The sequence below is a fragment of the Erinaceus europaeus genome, chromosome 1 (assembly GCF_950295315.1).
Source record: "Erinaceus europaeus chromosome 1, mEriEur2.1, whole genome shotgun sequence".
In the NCBI taxonomy this organism is placed as follows: domain Eukaryota; kingdom Metazoa; phylum Chordata; class Mammalia; order Eulipotyphla; family Erinaceidae; genus Erinaceus; species Erinaceus europaeus.
In genome coordinates this window covers 48,812,512-48,827,364 of record NC_080162.1, presented here as the reverse complement: position 1 = coordinate 48,827,364, position 14,853 = coordinate 48,812,512, and the positions used below count along the sequence as shown (strand labels likewise).

Below are 14,853 nucleotides of genomic sequence, written 5' to 3'. Positions count from 1 at the left end.
CCCCTTAGCTAAAATAATATATTTCTGTAGAAGTATTTTGTTGATTTCTAAATGAAACCGTCCGCATTAAATAGAATATTTAGTACACATGGGCACACAAAGTACTTTTATGCAACCTTTTTCCTGATGGCATCAAATTTATATTAAATTATAAAGTAAATATAGTTAATTCTTGTTATTTGTAGTAATGTATAAGGTTGTTGTAGGGACTGAGAGATAGCTTACCCTAGTGAGTACACACATGGCACCCTGGGTTTGTCCCCTGGCTCAAACCTCATGGGAGCATCATGGATAGTGCTGGGGGAGCACTCCATGGATGGTGGAGTGGTGCTGTGGTGTCTCTTCTCTGTCTGTTGATCCTTTTCTCCTTCCCTCTCTCTCGCAGAAGAACCAAAGAATGGAAAAATTGGGTCTGGAAGGTTCATTCAGCAGTGGTATTATACATGCATGAGCATACCCAGGGTTTATTCTCTAGCACTACATAAAAATAAATAATGTCACTGCAAACTGTTTGTAGAAGAAATACAAGACTAGATTCTTAAGAATCTCTGGTCACAATATGTCTGTCAACTGAACTATTTTCTTTTTTTTTTCCCCCCCCGACTTGGTCTTTACCACTCCCAAGTTTTCCAGAAAGGAAGGAAGGAAGGAAGGAAGGAAGGAAGGAAGGAAGGAAGGAAGGAAGGAAGGAAGGAAGGAAGGAAGGGAGAGAGAGAGAGAGAGAGAGAGAGAGAGAGAGCAAAACAGAGAGATAAAAACACCACAACACCAAAGCCTCGTTCAGAGTGATGGAGGCCAGGTTTGAGCCGGGGTTGTGCCCATGACAAACCAAGAGCACTATCCAAGTGAGCTATCTTGCCAACTGTATGTGAGTTTCTGTTGAAGACACCTTATTTAATAAAAATTATCAGTTCATTAGCATTAAACTCATGGACAACAGCTCTGTAATACACAACTAAACAAAGCTTATCCAACACACAATTTCTCCACCAGGTCCATCACTGCTTTCTTATTCCTAAGCAGGCTAAATATCACTATATTGCTGTGCTTTGAGGCCATTTCAAGTGGCAAGAACACCAACAAAATGGGCAAAAATGCAAAAAAAGAAAGCAAGCAAGCATGACACTGAATAAGCTATGAAAAATGATATGCCTATAGTATGAGTACTAAAACAAGACACAACCTGTCCAAGTGACTAAGACTTCTTTCACTGCTCTTGGTGTCTGCAAATGATCACAAATGGTACCATAAATATTGATTTGGGGCTTACAAGTTAATTTTAGTCAATGTGTGAATTTGCAAATACAGAAACTGCAAATAATGAGGACCAACTTTTTAAAACCTTAAGAAGAGCCATGATTGATGGTTATGTCTGCTGAGGCATAAGACTGCTAAGTGGTGCAGACATGACAAATTTTTGGCATCACTAATTGAATACTTACTGTCTTTGATACATCTATACTTGAAAATTGACGACAGTTCTTTCACAGAAGCAATTCTTCTCATTTAATAGAATTCTGTGCAGATTGTCCTATGCAAAACATTTCATGAGCCAAGAATTCTTAAATGGCAGAGCTAAGTCCTACTTCTATTCTAAAATATTTGTTGCTGTGAACATTTTCAGAGGGAACTTAGTATGTCTAAGTTTAATTGTAGCCTCATCTGTTTTGAAGTTGGTGCTGATAACTATTGTTGTTGATGTTATAAGAACAGTGACTAAAATGCATTGACTACACAGCCTGTGCTGGGCACTGTGCTAAATTCTTTATGTGTTTCATTGTGTTTAACTGTCCCAACAAACCTCTAAGGTACTTAACTTTTGTCCTCATTTTAGAATGCAGGAAATTGGGCCAGCAAATAGCCCACCTGGACAGTGCACCTGCTTTGCAGAGCCTGCCCCCACCTCATTGCAGGAAGCTTCAATGCTATGGTATTTTTCCCCATTTCTGTCACTATCCCTATCTATCTATCTAAAAAAGACTGTCCATAGTGTTGAAGCCCCAGTAACAACAAAAGATGAAAAAAAAAAAAAATCCAGGAAACTCAGGCATTAAAAATAAAGTGATATGTCCAGGTGGTGGCTTACTCAGTTGAGTACACATGTCAACATGTGCAAGGACTTGGGCTCAAACTGTAGATCCTCATCCCCAGGTGCTGCTGCAGGTATCTTTCTCCCTCTCTCCCGGGACTCCCCACTCAATTTCTCTCTGTCCTATCAAATAAAAATAAATAAAGTTAAAAAATAATAAAGTGACAAGAAAAACTTATCCTTGAGTAGTGAAGCTTTAATGATGACCAAAAAAGGAAGGAAGGAATTGGGAGTGTGGAGGGGGAGGGGGAAGTACAGGGAGAGAGAGAAAGACACCACAACACCAAAATTTCCCCAAATATAGTGGGCACTGGGCTCAAACCTGGGTTATTCAGTGACAAAGCAGGCACCTTCCCCAGTGAGCTATCTCATAAATTCTGAGTTTTATGTATTGACTGTGTTGTATATCCATTACCATGGTCTGTTGGATTGTCAGAAAAGTCATGATGTATTTTTGTATGCAAAAATGCATTCTGAATTTTCCAAAAGCCCAGTAGTTTCACACCACCATTTTCACCTCACAAAGAAACCTGTGTGTATCAGCAGCTACTTCCCATTTAACTCTGGGCTCCCTAGCTCTAGGCAACGACTGTTATGCTTCCCCCCCCATTTTATTGGGGGAGGGCAAGTGGTTTACAGTATGGTTGTTGACACATGAGTATAGCTTCTCATCTCCCTGTGATAGGTGTCAGCAGAATCCTCTTACCCCTAGCTGAGGGTCATTTTCCATCATCATACATCAAGACCCCAAAGCCCTCTTCACCCCTTCCCAACCTCTTTTTATCCAGAGCCTTTTGCTTTGGTGAGTACATCTCACCCAATCCAAGTTGCACTTTTTTCCCCCTTGTCTGTTCACCCCTGTTTAAGTTCCACCTATAAGTGAGATCATCCAGTATTCATTCTTCTCATTTTGGTTTATCTCACTTAACATAATGCCTTCCAGCTCCATCCAAAATGAAGCAAAGGAGACGACTTCACTGTTTTTAACAGCTGAGTAATATTCCATTGCTTATATATAACACAACTTCTTATCCACTCATCTGTTGTTGGGCATCTGGGTTGTTTGTAAGTTTTGGCTATTACAAATTGTGCTGCTATGAATATAAGTATATGTAGATCTCACTAGATAGGTGTTTTAATGCATTTTTTAAGGTTTATTGTTAACATGATAGAAGAGAGAAAACCAGAACATCACACTGGCACATATGCCAGAGATTAAACTCAGAATCTTATGGTTCAAAGTCTAACTTTTTAGCCACTGCATCACCTCCCATATATTATATGTAGTTTTAATACCATATGGTCTTTACACAAGTGGTTATATGCTGGGGACTGTTTTACACCTTGCCTTCATTGGCCACTCCATCAATGTGGGAACTCTTCTGCCATCCAGAGACAGGGCAACCCCTGCATTTTCAGCGTACAGTGCCCACCATGCCCCAGGAGAATAGAGGATCTGTGGAAAATGGAAGTAAAAGGCCAGGCTCACTGCCTGCCTTTTGCTGCTGTGGGCAGACACTGTCCTGAAGGAGCAGACACTTCTCATCTCTCTTTCTTCTGTGTTTAGAAACTCATCGCATATGGACACATTACTGGCAACGCCCCTGACAGTGGAGCCCCAGGGAAACGACTGATCGACAGGATTGTTGAAACCATTTGCAATTGTTTTCAAGGCCCTCAGACGGATGAAGGAGTTCAGTTACAAATAATTAAGGTATTTTTGTTGGCCTTGTCTGGATTCTAAATTAGAAAGTTAGTCCCCTTTGAGAATTTGGGTTTCTCATTTACCATATGTTAGTTGTCTCAAGATGGTGCTGAACTAGAACAGGAAAATGTAAGCATCATTTAGATCTTTTGTTAAATGTCAGGATTTATTAGCATGACTGAGACAAGAAAGTGGAATCAAGTATGTTTTTAAAGTAAACAGTTATGCTGATAAGTGAATTAAGTCCAGAGTTTTGAAATTCCCTGGCCTTCCCTGTGAAATTCTGGACTCCTAATCTGCCACTTCTAACCATTTCTTGTTGCTAGTCTTTCTTTGCTTTTTTTGTTTATTTTGTTTTATTATTCCCCATTGTTGATACTCTTATTACCAATTTTCTCCCCATCTTCTGTCTTCCCTTCTACTTCCCTGTTACGTTTATACTGCCGTTTTAGCCAAGGATCCGGATCAGGATGGGTGTGGCCAATTTTCCATATCTTAAAACTTGAATGTATCAACTTTGAGGGATGGCTGCTTTAGCTGTATCTTTCCTAAAACTCCCTTGAGAGCCCATAAGAGAACCAGGAAACTCACTTCTCACTGAAACAAATATATTTTATGGTTACATACAGGTGAGATCTAGTTGGAGAACTTTCTCTCCTGAGAGAAGCATCTGTATTCTTAATTTTTTTCTTTCTAAGTAAATTGATAGAAACCAACTTAAACGCAGTTTAATTACTTTAAATACTTTTGATTTTGTGGAATTGGTCATTGTTTTTAAACTCAGAGCAATAGGGAATTTATTCTTATTATTAATTATCCAGTTCAGTTTGCAGAACCATCTTCTTAAAATGTATAAAGCTGAATCAAAATAAAGCCAAGTCCTATAAAAGAGTTTGGCAATAGAAAGTGAATGGGAGGGAAGGAAGTGTTCATGAAGGTTAAAGTTGTGGGTCTTTATTTTAGGCTCTTCTGACTGCAGTGACATCCCCACATATTGAAATCCATGAGGGTACTATTCTGCAGACAGTTAGGACATGTTACAATATCTATTTGGCCAGCAAGAATCTCATCAATCAAACCACTGCCAAGGCTACCCTTACACAGATGCTGAACGTCATTTTTACCCGCATGGAAAACCAAGTGGTGAGTCATTGCAATTATCAGCTACTGGAGGTGGACATCATCACTGCAGTGAACTGTTTAGTGTGTGGCGTCAATGCTTTGTGAAGGTTCACTTAGCATTTTAAAATTTGTCCCTCTTTGTCTCTGTGTACTCTTTTTGTTCTTGCTTTAAAAAGCAACTTCTAGCATGGGTTTTAAAATTGCATTCAGTATGTCAGAAGAATTGATTTCCTATTTTAAATTTTATCCTTCTGTTTGGTAGGTTTTTAAAGCAATAATATGGCATATTTCTTTTCCATATCAAAATGCTGGAACCATCCAGGCTGAATACCTGTTATGTTTTCTTTCAGTTACAGGAAACCAGAGAACTGGAAAAGCCAATCCAGTCAAATCCCCAGTCCCCTGTAATCCAAGTGTCCCCAAAGTTCAGTCGTTTGAGGCAAAGCCAGCCACAGAGCAAACCAGCAACTCCTGAAAAGTCAGGCTTAACCAATGGTGAGCATGTCAGGAGTGGTTTTGGAAAAGTAAGCTCGGAGAATGGAGATGCAGCCCAAGAAAGAGACTTGTCACTGTCAGGTAGGCCCCTTACTTTCTCTTTCCAGACATGACAGGGAGTCATTTTATATTCAAGTCTATAGGAAACCTCTGATAGCAGCCTTCCCCTTGACTTTATTTGCTTTTCTCTTATGGAATATAATCAGGGAGGCATAATATCTAATAACCTTTTGTAGCTGTGTAATATTCTTGAAATAGTTCCTGGAATGCATTTAGGTTTTTTTTTTTTTTTCTTGGTTTTAAGTTTATTGCAGTTTGGGTCATTATCTCCCAGTATTTAATTATTTGGGTTGCTATTACTCATCATCTCTTCTTTACCTTGAGGAGGACAAGAACATTTGTCATGTATATGTGGGAACTAGGTGTCTTGCTTTCTGATTGACTTTTTTTTATTTTTTAAGATAGAGGCAGAGAGTAAAAGAGACCCCAGCACTGCAACTTCCATTAGTACTTTGAAGGTCAGGTTTGAACCTGGGTCACGCACATGACAAAGCAGCGCACTATCCAAGTGAACTGTTTCGCTGGCTGTCTCTCTCTGCATGGCATTTAGTAACCCACTCATTGCTTTCTGTTGAAGGAGCAAGAAGGTGGGTGGATAGGTGATGACGGACAGGTAGACAGCTTTGTTTTCTTCTTCTGTGACCAGATCATTACTTATACTTTTTTTATATTTATTTATTTATTTATTTATTCCCTTTTGTTGCCCTGGCTGTTTTATTGTTGTAGTTATTATTGATGTCATTGTTATTGGATAGGACAGAGAGAAATGGAGAGAGGAGGGAAAGATGGGGAGAGAAAGATAGACACCTGCTTCACCGCTTGTGAAGCTAATCCCCTGCAGGTGGGGAGCCAGGGCTCGAACCGGCATCCTTACGCCAGTCCTTGGGCTTTGCGCCACCTGCGCTTAACTTGCTGTGCTACCACCTGACTCCCCATTACTTATGCTTTTTAATTTTCTTCCTTTTTTTTTTTTTTAAGTGAAAGAAATACCCTGCGGGGGGGGGGGGTTGGGTGGGTAGTGGTGCACCCAATTGAGTGCACATATCACCATGTGCAAGGACCTGGGCTTGAGCCACTGCTCCCCACCTGCAGGGGGGTTGCTTCACGAGTGGTGAAGCAGGTCTGCAAGTGTTGCTCTTCCTCTCATCTCTCCCTCCTCTCTCAGTTTCTCTCTGTCCTATCAAGTAAGGGGAGGGGGAGGAAAGAAAATGGTCACTGGGAGCAGTAAATTCATTGTGCAGGTACTGAGCCCCTGTGATAGCCCTAGTATTAATAATAATAATAAGATACCCCACGCCTGATACAGTCCTAATATAAATGAAATTATAAGCCTGAAATCTCGGATTTGATCACCTTCATATTATTTCTTTTCTTTATTTTACCAGAGCACTGTTCAGCTACGGTGGGTGATTGAATCTGGGCCTTTGGAGCCTCAGGCAACAAAGTCTTTTTGCATAACCTTTGTGCTATCTCCCCTACCTAATCATCATATTATTTCTAAATATTTACATCTCTCCCTGTGTAACTTATACAGATCAGATCCAAAGTTCATGTTCTTTCAGGAATATACTTCCCCCAAGTGATTCTTGCAGATTATCATTTAGTAAATTTAAAAAAAAATTATCTTTATTTATTTATTGGATTGAGACAGCCAAAAATTGAGAGGGAAGGGTTATAGGGAGAAAAACAGAGTGACACCTGCAGCACTGCTTTACCACTTGCAAAGCTTTTCCTCTGTAGGTGGGGACCAGGTGGGGGCTTGAGCCTGGGTCCTTGTGCATAGTAACATGTGTGCTCAGTCATGGGAGTCACCACCCAGACCCTCTGGTAAATTGTTTTACACAAAATATCTGACCTGTCTTTCTAATTGTTACATGTCCTCTGTCACATTATGGGTACTTTTTTCTACTGATCATGTGTTTCCTACTAGAGCAGCTCCTCTGATTTACCAGAGTGTTTGGCGTACAGAAGAGTAGATCAAAGGTTGTTGCTAGAAGGTTGTTCTCTATTGGTTCACTTAAAAAACAAAAAAGAAAGTTGCCATAAAAAATTGCTTGTGTCTGGAGTGGACACTGAGCTTCTCTCTCCTCAGTTCTTGCTGTCATGTGTCAGAGAAGGTGCTCAGGAACTCCTGGCCTAGCCTTCATACCTGACGACATCTTTGCCTTTTTAATATTCAGGCCAAGGACCAGGTTTTTAAATGTATCCCTTATCAGGCTTTGATCAATCAATCAATATTAATATTTAAAAATACGGTAGTAGAAATAGCCATGCAAATAGAAAGATCTCTCAGAGCTTCATGAAAGTGCTTCTACAACAGTCCATTTTCTCCGTAGCACCCAAAGTGATGTCTTAAAAGCTTGAGTTAGATCACAACTCTCCTGTGCTTCAACTATTCTGGTAATTTCCCATCCTGTCTCATTCACAATGAACTCTGTGCCACCCTAGCTTACAGGGCCCTGTGTGACCTAGTTCCTGGCCACCTTCTGTTCCTTTCTTCTGCCTCTTAACCCTTGTTGACTACATTCTTCTTCTTCTTCTAGCGTTTGCCATTCTTCCGTAGCCAGTCAACAGCGTCAGGTTGAGCCTGATGTAAAGTTTCGAGACCTCCTTTGAATCTGGAGAGGTGGCAGTCGTTGACTACCTAATGACAGGCATCATTTATCTCTTCTGAAAAGTGCCATGCTTGTTTGTGTCTTGATACCTTTTTACTTATCATCCCTACTCTGTCTGCCCCTCCCAATTTATCTTCACCTTTTTAGTTCAAACTGAGTTTCTCTAATCACCACCTCTGACGTCCCACATTTCTTTTCTCCTTACTTTCTTCTTTACATTTACTCCCTGAAAAGACTGAAGGGTTTATTCTTGCTTGTTCTGAGTCATGAGACCTAGCTTCCCTGTTCACCGCTGTATTTCCAGCACTGGAACGGTGCCTGGACTGGAGCCTAGAGCATGGCAGATATGCAGTAATTTGTTTTGTTAATGAGTGGGGGGAAAAACATGTTTTATTGGGGAGTCGGGCAGTAGCGCAGCGGATTAAGCGCACATGGTGCAAGGACCAGTGTAGGGATCCCAGTTCGAGCCCCCAGCTCCCCACCTTCAGGGGAGTCGCTTCACAGGCGGTGAAGCAGGTCTGTAGGTGTCTATCTTTCTCTCCCCCTCTGTCTTCCCCTCCTCTTTCCATTTCTCTCTGTCCTATCCAACAATGATGACAACAATAATAACTATGACAATAAAACAACAAGGCAACAAAAAAGGAAACTTCGGAAAAAAAAAAAAACATGGTTTCTTGAATGTAGTGCTACAGAAACACAGTAATTGAAAATTCTGCTCTAACCCAGAGAGACTGGTTCACAGTAGTGTGTTGCTTTGGATCTTGCTGCCAGTACTTCGTGTACTCCATGAGACTTCTTCCAAGAAGAGAGCAATCTGGCCAGGAAGGTGGTGCAGTGGTAGAATGCAGATCTTGTATGCCCAAGGCCCTGCATGTACTAAGAAAAAACCTTTTGCTCTGACCTCTCTCTCAAATATGAAATAGAAGAAATAAATACCAACACACACCACAAAAAACCCACCAACATAAGAATCAAACCACAAATCTGAATAGAGTAGTTTGGAAGGGAGGTGTGCCAGAACTTTTAAAGAGAGTTAATGGTTGGGACCAGGTAGTGATACACACCCACTACAGTGTATACCTTATCATGTCAAGGATCTGGGTTCAAGCTAGTGGTCCCTATCTGCAGTGGAAACTTCATGAGCTATGAAGCAATGCTACAGGTGTTTCTCTTTTCTCTCTGCCTCTCTATGTCCTCTCCCCCTCTCAATTTTTTTTTTCTCTCTATTAAAAAGAAAAAAAACCTACCAGGAGTGGTAAATTCATGGTGTAGGCACTGAGCCCTAGCAATAACCGTGGTAGTGATAAAATTGAAAGAAAGGAGAAAAAAAAAAGCTAATGGCTTTCAATTCTCAAGATGTGATTCTAAAGAAAGAACAAGTCCTTCAGAATAATGGCTTAAGCAGCACTGGAGACAGTGAAGAAGGATAGATTGTGAGGTAGATGGTAGAGGTGTTGGCCCAGGAAGCTAGTGTGCTATGTTGAGGTCCAGGTTGTCCAGTTCAGTGAATTTCTAGGACTATGATGCCTCTTTGATAGAGAAAACACATCAGCTCTCCTAAGCATACCCTTCTGTAGTAAATTCTGCAGTAATACCATCGCATAGCCACCTCAACTGGCCAAAGTCTGTGCCTGACACCATCCTTATTAACCTGATATGCATTTTTAATTTTTTTAACTTTAACTAACTGGGAACTTAACTAACTGGGAACCCTTTCTGGGATATGTCACCTTCCAATAATTCTCATAGATAAAATACACTGACAGATCTGAACCTCTCTATATCTCCGAAGCAGTTTTCTACCTGGGTTACTACACTGACAGCTTGTTAGACTTACCAGCTTACTAGATAAGTCAGGTCATTCTGTAAATCTGCAAAATGAGAATTTTGAAGTTGATGAATGCTGCCTTTTTGGTTTTTTTTGTCACATTCAGTAGTTTTCCCTAGGGACCTCACCCCATTTGTTCATTCATACCCCCTCCTATTTGTCCAGCTTCTTTAACAAAAATAATAATTAATAATAATAATAATTAATAATAAAAACCAACTTTCTGGGGATAAAATGCATATACTGTAACCTCACCAATTTAAAATCCTTAACTCAATTCTTTAGTTTGTTTATGGAGCTGTGCAGTTATGGCCAATCAACTTTAGACCATTTTCATCACACCCTAAAGAAATCTCCTATCCATTAATAACCACTTTATATTTCCTTCCTTTCTTTCTTTCTTTCCTTTTTTTTTTTCACTTTATGTATTTATTTTTTAATGTTTTACATTCAACAGTAAATACAATAGTTTGTACATGCATAACATTCCCCAGTTTCCCATTTAACAATACAACCCCCACTATGTCATTTATCATCCTTCATGGACCTGTATTCTTCCCACCCACCCACCCCAGAGTCTTTTACTTTGGTGCAGTACGCCAATTCCATTTCAGGTTCTACTTGTGTTTTCTTTTCTGATCTTGTTTTTCAACTTCTGCCTGAGAGTGAGATCATCCCATATTCAGCCTTCTGTTTCTGACTTATTTCACTCAACATGATTTTTTCAAGGTCCATCCAAGATCGGCTGAAAACGGTGAAGTCACCATTTTTTACAGCTGAGTAGTATTCCATTGTGTATATATACCACAACTTGCTCAGCCACTCATCTGTTGTTGGACACCTTTCTTTCTTTCTTTCTTTCTTTCTTTCTTTCTTTCTTTCTTTCTTTCTTTCTTTCTTCCTTCCTTCCTTCCTTCCTTCCTCCTTCCCTCCCTCCCTCTCTCTCTCTCTCTCTCTCTCTCTCTTTCTTTCTTTCTTTCTTTCACCAGAGCACAGCTCAGCTCTGGCTTATGGTGGTACAAGGGATTGAGCCTGAGACTTTGGAGCCTCAGGCATGAGAATCTCTTTGCATAACCATTATACTATCTGTCCCTGCCCTCTGTTTTCTTTTAAATTCATTTTTAAAGTTAATGATTTTTTAATTCCCAATTTGTCAGACTGTTTTTTTTTTTTTTTGCCTCCAGGGTTATTGCTGGTGCATGGCGCCAGCACTACAAATCCACTGCTCCTGCTGACCAATTTTTCCTTTTTCTTTTCTCTCTCTCTTTTTTTTTTTATTGGATAAGACAGAGAGACATTGAGAGAAGAGTGGAAGATAGAAAGACATCTGCAGACGTGCTTAACTATTTGTGAAATGACCCCCAGCCCTCACAGGAGGGGAACCAGGAATTCAAACCAGGATCTTTGAGCAGGTCCTTGTGCTTTGTACTATGTGAACTTAACCTGGTGCAGATGTGAGTAGTGCTCTGGTTTAAAATAATAATAATAATAATAATAATAATAATTAATTGGTTTAAGTGAGCCAAGCAGTTGTGCATCTGGTTGAGTGCACACATTACCATGTGCAAGAATCTGGGTTCAAACCCCCAGTTCCCACCTGCAGGAGGGAAGCTTCATAAGCAGTAGATTGGTGCTGCAGGTATTTCTCGTTCTCTCTCATTCTCTTTTTATTATTTATTTAGTTAGTTAGTTTTATATTACAGAATTTTATGTTGACAGGAGTTTGAATACACACCATTCCCACTACCAGAGTTCTGAATCTTCATCTCAATCTCTGTTTCCTTTCAGTTAATTTCTTTCACTCTCTCTTTTTCTTATCTTTATTTTTTGGAAAAAAAAATGACTTGGTTTAAAGAAAATAATTAATGCTTAGAGTGTGAAGGTTATGGGAATAGTACAGTAGGGTAAAGTGAGTTTGTTTCTCATGTTGGCAATACAAGTTCTCTAGGAATTTTTAGTTTTTAAAGATTCATTTATTGTAGCCCAGAAGATTGCACAGTGTTGGATCCTTAAACATAACTTCCTGAGTTTGATCCCCAGCATCACATGTCTCAGAGTGATACTCTGGTTCTCTCTCTCTCTCTCTCCCCCTTTCACTCATTAATTAATTATTTTTCCAGGACTCAAACCTGGTCTGCTCACATGGTAGCTGGTGATATATTCCTCTGGCCCCACTGTGTTTCTATTTATTTATTCGCCAGAGAATGAACCCAGGGTTCATGCATGTATGACTCTGCTAAGTGGCCTCCCTGGGTCAATATTTTCTTCTTCAGTTTTTTTTTTCCCCAGAGAAAGAGGGAAAGACACCACAGCACTGCTTCACACCCATGAAGCTTCCCAGGTTATATTTATGTTGATCACGTGTAGTTCCAGGTCTTGAATCCAGAGCCTTGCACATAGTATGACTTGCATTCTACTTAGGGCTATACCTTTTAGTATTGTAGCTAATACTTTATAAATATAACAGAATGAGGCCAGTGAAATAGCTTACTTGGATAGTGAGCTGCTTTGCCATGTGCACATCTAAGTTGTATCCCAGCCCCCACAGCATTGAAAAAAAGCTCTGGTGCTGTGGTTTCTTTCACTCTTTTGACTTCACTGTCTCTCTGTATCTAAAAATAAATAAGATAATAAATAAAAATAGCAGAATGTACTCATGGGTCCTTCCCTTTATAACCTATTTCTGACATACCTTATAGGAAAGTATTTCAGTTCTTTGGTTTGTAATTTTTTTTTATTGATTATCTAAAATATTTATTTTGTAGCAATAAATTATCCTTCCCCTTTCCTTACTTTATATATTAGCAAGTGCTTGGGTGTTGGACACAAAATTCTAGGAAATGGGCATGCCACATTTAATTGTAATTATGTGTTCATTTTTCTTTCTTTTTTTTTTTTAATTTTTTATTTAAGAAAGGATTAATGAACAAAAACATAAGGTAAGAGGGGTACAACTCCACACAATTCCCACCACCCAATCTCCATATCCCACCCCCTCCCATGATAGCTTTCCCATTCTCTAGCCCTCTGGGAGCATGGACCCTGGGTCGTTGAGGGTTGCAGAAGGTAGAAGGTCTGGCTTCTGTAATTGCTTCCCCTCTGAACATGGGCGTTGACTGGTCAGTCCATACTCCCAGTCTGCCTCTCTCTTTCCCTAGTAAGGTGTGTCTCTGGGGAAGCTGAGCTCCAGGACACATTGGTGGGGTCTTCAATCCAGGGAAGCCTGGCCAGCATCCTGGTGGCATCTGGAACCTGGTGATTGAAAAGAGAGTTAACATACGAAGCCAAACAATTTGTTGAGCAATCATGGATCCCAAGCTTGGAATAGTGGAGAAGAAGTGTTAGGGAGGTACTCACTGCAAACTCTAGTGTACTTCTGCTTTCAGGTATATATTTTGCAGTAGTTTATGGGTACGTGTGAACATAAGCTCTCTCTCACAGAAACTGGTGTATATCTAGGTTATGGGACTTTGTTAGAAAGTGAACCACCTGAGATGAAATTAGAGTGTACTATAAAAGGAAAGGTCTCACCTGAGCAATGAAGCTGAAGAGCTGTCATTCCACACGTGAAGTCTCTGGACACAGTCTGAGGTGAAGCATGTTGAGGTGGCAATTGTTGCGTTGGTTAGGTTGTGATCGGCGGATGCATCTTTTTTTTTTTTTTTTAAAGAGAAACCAAAGCAACACTCCTCTGGCATGATTTTTTTTTTTTTTTTTGCCCCTACTGATTCCATCAAAATGCAGTGCCAGAGAACAAACTCAGGACTTCAGACATTCAAGACCTACTCAACCCACTGAGCTACCTCTCTAGTTTTTTTTTTAATGTTTTTTATTATCTTTATTTATTTATTGGATAGAGACAGCCAGATATCGAAAGGGAAGGGGAAGGAGGTAATAGAGAGGAAGAGAGACAAAGAGATACCTGCAGCACTGCTTCACCACTCTCAAAGCTTTCCCCCTGCAGGTGGGGACCGGGGGCTCAAACCCAGGTCCTTGAGCATTGTAACATGTGTGCTCAACCAGGTGCACCACCACCCAGCCCCCTACCTCTCTAGTTTCTACTAACTCTAGTCCTTCTTCCATTATTTTTTTTCCCTTGACTCTATGGCATACAGTGTAATCCATATCTTTGTTATTTCAAGGTAGGATATAAGCACCACAGACTGAGGATCTATGTTTTGTTTTGTTTTTCACCAGAGCACTCACTATTCAGCTCTGGTTAATAGCGGTACCAGGGACTGAATGAGCCTTGGGATGAAAATCCTCTTGCATAACCATTATATAGTCTATCAAACCCTAAAGATCTACATTGTAAGCATTGGTGTATTTGAAATACAGTCTGTCCATCTACTGATTGAATGAATGAGTGAATGCATCTTTCCCGTCGTCATCTCTCATGGCACCTACTTCATGAGACAGAAAATAGGGACATGCGAAGACCTTAGTCAGTTTTCTCCTACTCTGTCCTATTATAGTCAGCATACATCAGTAGCTTCTATCCTTAAGATCACCTTACGGCTCAGGATGTTGCCATTTTGTTTCAGGCAGAAAGGAGGAAAGAAGTAAAACATCTTAACTAAGAAACCTCATCTCTCCCCCACCCCCTTTCATTTTTCCTGGAAGCACCATCCCCAATAATTTGTGCTTACTCATCTTGACTGGAGATTGGTTACATGGTTACCCTTTCTGCTGGGAAAGTCAGGAAATACAATTCCTTTCAAAAACAAAATGAGATCTGTTATGACAAAGATTTATTAGGTAACTAACAGTACCTGCCACAGAGTTGTTCTCTAGCTGGCTAGGGGGGGAATGGCAACATGGGTTTCTCCTATCTGAACTTATGCAAGGTGACTAGCTTATTTTGCTTGGGGATACAGTTTGCAAAATAGGTTGGGTCTGGTGTCTAATTAGTAATAACTAAGAAGTAGAAGTAAGTGCT

At 40.2% G+C, this 14,853-nt stretch overlaps 1 protein-coding gene across 2 annotated transcripts in view; it reads left to right on the top strand.

Moving 5' to 3' along the window:
• The window catches only part of ARFGEF2 (ADP ribosylation factor guanine nucleotide exchange factor 2), a 120,138-nt gene that overhangs the window by 26,012 nt on the left and 79,273 nt on the right, over window positions 1-14,853 (top strand). For both annotated transcript variants that reach the window (XM_060185680.1, XM_007526712.3), the window contains exons 4-6: window positions 3,657-3,803; window positions 4,758-4,937; window positions 5,267-5,492. In XM_060185680.1, the coding sequence (XP_060041663.1) occupies window positions 3,657-3,803; window positions 4,758-4,937; window positions 5,267-5,492 (553 nt within the window). The remainder of the gene's footprint in view (window positions 1-3,656; window positions 3,804-4,757; window positions 4,938-5,266; window positions 5,493-14,853) is intronic.